The sequence below is a fragment of the Halictus rubicundus genome, unplaced genomic scaffold, assembly GCF_050948215.1.
Source record: "Halictus rubicundus isolate RS-2024b unplaced genomic scaffold, iyHalRubi1_principal scaffold0100, whole genome shotgun sequence".
NCBI classification, from domain to species: Eukaryota; Metazoa; Arthropoda; class Insecta; order Hymenoptera; family Halictidae; genus Halictus; species Halictus rubicundus.
Window position 1 is genome coordinate 88,019 of NW_027488641.1, and position 6,997 is coordinate 95,015.

The 6,997-nt window shown below is 54.3% G+C and overlaps 1 protein-coding gene across 1 annotated transcript; it reads left to right on the forward strand.

Moving 5' to 3' along the window:
* The first annotated feature begins 305 nt into the window (after positions 1-305).
* On the forward strand, positions 306-5,492 carry LOC143363707 (uncharacterized). The gene is made up of 4 exons (XM_076804254.1): positions 306-3,688; positions 3,914-4,194; positions 4,246-5,034; positions 5,134-5,492. The coding sequence occupies exons 1-4, from the start codon at positions 306-308 to the stop codon at positions 5,490-5,492; spliced, it is 4,812 nt and encodes a 1,603-aa protein (XP_076660369.1).
* The last annotated feature ends 1,505 nt before the right edge of the window (positions 5,493-6,997 follow it).

Here is a 6,997-nt window from a genome sequence, read left to right on the forward strand (position 1 = left end):
GAGTGATCCGCGAGTGCATCGAGCATCTTCCGAGGCTCCGTCGCAGACAATCAGGAAGCACCTGAAAGGAAAGGAGCAAGTGAATTCTTCGAACAGAATTCGTGAGACCGTTCTCGAAAAACGGTACTTAGACCGCGTGGCGAACCGTTACGGATTCGAAAATTCCGTGACCTTCCACCGGGACACCAACCGCTCTCGAACCGACCGAGGCAAGGTGTTTACCGCGATACGCGTAAAGTCCTTTGTCTTTCGCGTCTCGATCAGTTTGTTTTCACGTTTCGTTTTGAATTTTAACTGCCGAAACAATGCCGCAAACGTTCAGCGATGTAGTGGTCGCTCAGGAGGAGATCGCTGGCCGCATCAAGAACTGCATCATCAATACCGACAAATTGGGGGCAGCGAAACTCTCCGCGGTCGTATTGCAGAAAAGAATCGAGTTGCTGGAGAGTTACTGGCGCAACTTCACCGCAAATCATAACGCTATGAGACCGATGCCAGATTACGCCGCCAGTAACTACAGGAAGAGAGGCCTATACGACGAAGTCGAGGAAGCCTACATCCAGAACTCCTCTGAATTGGTGGAGAGGCTAGAAAATCTGAAGCCCGTCGCCTCAGCAATTCCGGCTGAAGCCGAGTCTCACGAGTGCAACGCCGGACCCAGATTGCCGACTCTGACCATCGAGAAATTTTCGGGCGATCTCCTACGGTGGGAGGAGTTTCGCGATTCGTTTCGCGCTACGATCCACAATTCGAAACGATTGCAGGACGTCCAACGCCTACAATATTTGAAGGCGAGCCTCACCGGTGCGGCTGCGAAGGTTATCGCGCGTACATCCCTGACAGATGCGAACTATTCGACGGCGTGGGCGGCACTCGAACGTCGTTATGGAGGCATCCGTGTACTGACCACCGCTCACCTCGGAAGACTTTTGGACTGCCCGGCAGTAAAACGAGCTTCGACGGAGGAATTGACCAGAGTCCTCGACGAGTTCTGCCAAGCTCGAGATGCTCTGGCCGCGCTTAAAAAACCAGTCGACACATGGGACGACTGGTTCGTGACACTCCTCGTCAGGAAGCTGGACTCGACGACGCGCCTGGACTGGGAGAAGATGTTCCCGGACCCGACGATCATGCCGTCCTTCGTGGAGATTCGAGATTTCCTCGAATCACGCATCCATGCCTTGGCCTCGACCCAAGAGCCGATGTGTTCGTCAACACCGACCAAGCGAGAGGAGACGCGAAAACCCGAACAAAGGACGGCCATGACCGTGCAAATGACCAAAGGGCCATCCGCGAAGGCCAGCAACGTTCGGAAGTGCCCGCTGTGTTCGGACAATCACCAGCTAGGGCACTGCGGTCAGTTCAAAACCTTTAGCGCGTCGGAACGCAAGGAATTTGTGTACCGAAACAAACTGTGCGTTTCGTGTTTCTCGGGAACCCACTTGCTCGCGGCGTGCACGTCTTCCTACCGGTGTATGGTGTGCGGCGGTCATCACCACACCTCGCTTCACGAGGCGTTCCGGAAGAGCGAAGCTCCCGCGCAGCCAAGCACAAGTTCGGTGAACACGTTCAGGTCGAATCGCGTTGTTTTACTGGCCACCGCGCGCGTCCAGTTGAAGTCCCCGAACGGTCGCAGTGTCTCCGCTCGCGCGTTACTCGACCCCGGGTCCGAAATGTCATTCGTGACGGACGATGTCGTGCAAGCGTTACGTCTTCCGCGCCGGAACGTGGAGGTTCATTTGACCGGATACCAGGAGATAAACGTGGGCACGGTACGTCACGAAGTGTCCGTGTTACTCGCGTCTAGTCGCGACTCCAAGTTCCGACTCGCGTTAAACGCGCTGGTGACGCGAAAAATTACCGCTCCGACTCCAGCGGTAGAAATTAACGACGAGAAGTGGACTCACCTCCACGGACTTCCGTTGGCCGACGAGGACTTCCGCTCTCCGAACAGGGTGGAATTACTTCTCGGGGCAGATGCGTGTGGTCACCTCCTCCTCGAGAATCGAATCGGACCAATGGGCACTCCTCCAATTGTTCGAACGCCCTTCGGCTGGGCGCCGATGGGCACAACCTCATCCACAACGGACCACAGCGCTGGACCTCGGGTGCGATCCTTGCTGGTTCAGCCTGCACGAGACCTCCGAGACGATTGGCAGAGGTTCTGGGAGCTGGAAGAAGTACCAACTAGTGCAATAAGCACGCCTCAGGACGAAGCATGCGAAAAGTACTTCAAGGATACGCACCGCAGAGATCAGGATGGACGCTACGTTGTGCGCTTACCGTTCGTTGCCACCCCAGGCACCGATGTCGGAGTTCCGCGATCGGCTGCAGTGCGCTTGCTCTTATCGTCCGAAAGGAGACGAGAAAGGGACGAGACGCTCCGACAGAAATACTCCGAATTTCTGGAGGAGTACGAACGGCTCGGGCACATGGAGTTCGTCTCGCGGCGCTCGACTGGCGGGGGGGAGAATTACCTTCCGCATCACGCCGTGTGGCGGGAAAAACCATCCGGAAACAAAATAAGAGTAGTTTTTAATGGTTCCTACGTTTCAGGCAGAGGCAGTGCCATTAACGATTACCTGGCCGCCGGACCGAAGCTCCAAACTGACCTCTGGGCCGTAATAACGAGGTGGCGATTCCATCGGCATGCCTTTTCGACGGACATTGTAAAAATGTTTCGCCAGATCAAGGTGCACCCAGAGGACAGAGACTGGCAGAGGATCGTCTGGAGGAACGATCCAAGCGAGGAAGTACGGGACTTCCGTTTGACGACGGTGACCTACGGCACGACGTCGGCTCCGTACCTCGCCTCGAGAGTACTGCATCAACTTGCCGACGACGAGAAGGCTCGATTTCCGCGGGGTGCAGCGATTCTCCGAGCGAATTCGTATGTCGATGACATTCTGGCCGGAGGAGATGACATCGACGACACCGAGGAGGCTCGACGTCAACTCACGGACATCCTGACGGCGGGCGGATTCCCGCTGGATAAGTGGGCGACCAATTATTTGTCGTCGAGCTCCGGTCTCATTCAATTGTTGCAGGGTCACCAAGAGGCAGGAGCGCTGGGACTCAAATGGAGCACGGTGAACGACACTCTGTCTCTTGCGGCTCCGAAGCTCAGGACTGCCACATCAGGTCAACCATGGACCAAACGATCGGTTTTGTCTGAGACGGCCAGGCTTTTCGATCCATTGGGGTGGCTGTCTCCGATCAGCATTGCTGCGAAGATCCTGCTGCAGGACCTCTGGTTGTCCGGATTGTTGTGGGACGAGCCGCTGTCCGAGCTGTTTTCCGAGCGATGGAAGCAACTTCGATTCGAGATGGAGAGGACCGATCGAATCACAGTTCCGAGATGGATTGGCTATCGTGCGGCGACCAGCGACAATATAGAGCTGCACGGATTCAGCGACGCGTCAGAAAGGGCATACTCCGCAGCCGTCTTCATAAGGGTGCCAGTTACCGGTGCAAGGGCCGAGACGCACTTACTGATGGCGAAGACCAAGGTCGCTCCAACCAAACCACAGAGCATTCCTAGGCTGGAGCTGTGCGGTGCTCTACTGCTGGCCCGATTGCTGAGAGCAGTAGGAGATTCGATGCGGCCTCACAGCGTGACTATGCATGCGTGGACCGATGCATCGGTCGTCCTAGCCTGGGTGAGGTCTCATGCTTCCAGGTGGAAACCGTTCGTGGCGCATAGGGTGGCCGAGACCCAGCGCCTGCTACCGGACGTTGAGTGGCGACACGCGAGGACAGACGAAAATCCTGCGGACCTTGCCACGCGTGGGATTTCAGCGCAGGTACTGGTCGACGATGACCTCTGGTGGAGCGGTCCCTCGTGGTTGTCAGGGCCTCAGGAGGATTGGCCTGGCGCATGTGACGTCGACGAGAGCGAGGCTCCGGAGCGCAGAGTGACGGTGACGACGACGATGGCAAGGAAGACGAAGTCCGGCGACCATCCCAGTCTGCGAGCCGTCTTCGAATCGCCCTGGGACCCTCTCCGATTCTCGTCAGCGTTGAGGCTGGTCCGAGTGACCGCGTATATGCGACGATTCGCAAACAACGCTCGATCCATCGGTACACCGCAGCACGGGTTCCTGACAGCCACTGAGATCGACGAGGCGTGGGTGAGCGTCCACCGAATGAGCCAAGCTGACGACTTTGGCGACGAACTCGCGGAAATGGAGAAGGGTAAGATAATCAAATCGACCTCGACCCTTGTTTCTCTTCGGCCGATTATAGATCGTCAAGGTGTCTTACGAGTGGGAGGACGACTGGACCACGCAGCAGTTTCATTCGACCAGAGACATCCTGTGATAGTCGACCGACAGTCTCCGTTGGCACCATTGCTGATCCGGTCAGCTCACCTTCGGACGCTCCATGGGGGAGTGAACTTGACGCGGGCGACGCTCAGGCTCCGCCACTGGATTCCGCGAGACAAGACGCTGGTGAAACGGGTCGTAAAAGGCTGCGTTACCTGCACTCGGCTCCAAGGGCGCACCAGCAACCAGCAAATGGGAATGCTGCCTGCCCAGCGAGTGCAACCAGCAAGGGCATTCTCGGTCAGCGGAGTCGATTATGCTGGTCCGATTCCGATGCTCATGACGAGAGCAAGGGGACAGCGGACCACCAAGGGATACGTCGTCGTTTTCGTGTGCCTGTGCACGAAGGCGGTCCACTTAGATGTCGTGTCCGATTTGTCCTCTGCCTCCTTCATCGCAGCTTTCAAACGCTTCGTAGCTAGACGCGGAAGATGTCACCAGATGCTGAGTGACAACGCTACGACGTTCAGAGGTGCCGATCAGCTTCTGAAGCGCATGTTCAACGCTGCATCGACCTTTTACAAGGAAACGGCGGAATTGCTGGCCGCCGACGGAACGGAATGGAGGTTCATACCGCCGTATTCTCCTCATTTCGGCGGTCTGTGGGAAGCGGCCGTGAAATCCGCGAAGAGGCATCTACGACGCACAATAGGGGAACAACAGCTCACCTTCGAGGAGCTTTCCACCTTGCTGTGTCAAGTGGAAGCTTGTATGAACTCTCGACCCCTCTCCGCCTTGTCCGACGATCCAAATGATCCTCCCTTCCTCACGCCAAACCATCTGGTTAACGCTTGCTCTTTGTGCGCAGTTCCAGAACCGGGTGACGAAATCACGTACGACGCAGGCCGACGGAGATGGAACCTTGTATCCAGACTTCTGGAAGGTTTCTGGCAGCGGTGGCGTACCGAATACCTGAGCCAGCTGCAGACTCTTCCGAAATGGCAAAGGGCACGGGAGAATCTTGCCGTCGGAGCGGTCGTGCTCCTGAAGGACGATCTCGCGCCGCCTACGAAATGGCCTCTCGGACGAGTCGTCGAGGTGCATCGGGGATCCGACGGACGAGTGCGTGTGGCTGTCGTGAAGACCGCTACCCGTACCACCACCAGAGCCATCCAGCGCCTTGTGCCGCTCATTTCCTCCGAGCATTCCACCGGCGAGGAAACGTGACTCCCTTCACGGCGGGCGGTGTTTAGACGCACATTGTACATATTGTAAATGATTGTAAATATCTGTAGCTCACTTCGTTCACTCTGTTCACTCTGTTCACTTCTCTGTATAACATCCGAAAACCATTGTACTATTTCGTTGCCGACCCGACAACGAGGCGGGCGGTATGTTCGAGCAATCAGCTGGTCGGTGCCGCTGTGCGTCCGCACGCACACACGGCAAATTAGCGACTGCCGAACTTTGTTTGTATTGAGGACTCGGCCGTCGTCGCGGTTCGTCTCTCTCTCTCCCCGCACACTTCGGGCGGACCGAGTAGTTCGGGGTGCGCGGCGAGGGGAGAGAGCCCCGTCAATATACACGGCAATCCGTCGAGCCCTCGCTCTCTTTTCCGAGAACCGCAGTGATAACACGAATAAATCGATTAGCTCTCCCACAAATTCCGACTTTATTTCTCAAACATTTCGCGATCGTAAGTTAAAGGTTCCAACGTTACGGAACCCAACGAAGATCCAAAACAGATAGGATAGGATAGAGGATAGGATAGGATAGAGGATAGGATAGGATAGAGTATAGAATAGGATAGAGGATAGGATAGGATAGAGGATAGGATAGGATTGAGGATAGGATAGGATAGATGATAAGATTGGATAGAGCATCGGATAGGGGATTGGATAGAGAATAGGATAGGATAGAGCATAGGATAGGATAGAGGATAGGATAGGATAGAGTATAGAATAGGATAGAGAATAGGATAGGATAGAGGATAGGATAAGATAGAGGATAGGATAGGATAGAGGATAGGATAGAGGATAGGATAGAGGATTCGATAGGATAGAGGATATTATAGGATACACGATAGGTTAGGATAGAGGATTCGATAGGATAGAGGGCAGGATAGGGTAGAGGATAGGACAGGGGATTGGATAGGATAGAGGATAGGATAGGATAGAGGATAGGATCGGATAGAGGACAGGATAGGTGATTGTGTAGGATAGAGGATAGGATAAGTTAGAGGATAGGATAGGATAGAGGATAGGATATAATAGAGGATAGGATCCGATAGAGGATAGGATAGGGGATTCGTTGGATAGAGGATAGGATAGGATAGAGGATAGGATAGGATAGCGGATAGGATAGGATAGAGTATAGAATAGGATAAAGGATAGGATAGGATAGAGGATAGGATAGGATAGAGGATAGGATAGGATAGAGGATAGGATAGGATATAAGATAGGATAGGATAGAGGATAGGATAGGACAGAGGATAGGATAGGATAGAGGATAGGATCGAACAGAGTATAGGATAGGGGATTGGATTGGATAGAGGATAGGATAGGATAGAGGATAGGATAGGATAGAGGATAGGATAGGATAGAGGATAGGATAGGATAGAGGATAGGATAAGATAGAGGATAGGATAGGATAGAGGATAGGATAGAGGATAGGATAGAGGATAGGATAGAGGATAGGATAGGATAGAGGATAGGATAGGATAGAGGATAGGA

What these genes read in the sequence shown, in the direction of transcription:
- LOC143363707 (XM_076804254.1), top strand. Translation starts at nt 306, where the DNA reads ATGCCGCAAACGTTCAGCGATGTAGTGGTCGCTCAGGAGGAGATCGCT. An exon ending in ACTCGCGGAAATGGAGAAGG is followed by an intron (nt 4,195 to 4,245) that starts GTAAGATAATCA and finishes GGCCGATTATAG; the next exon opens with ATCGTCAAGGTGTCTTACGA. An exon ending in GCTGTGTCAAGTGGAAGCTT is followed by an intron (nt 5,035 to 5,133) that starts GTATGAACTCTC and finishes CTTTGTGCGCAG; the next exon opens with TTCCAGAACCGGGTGACGAA.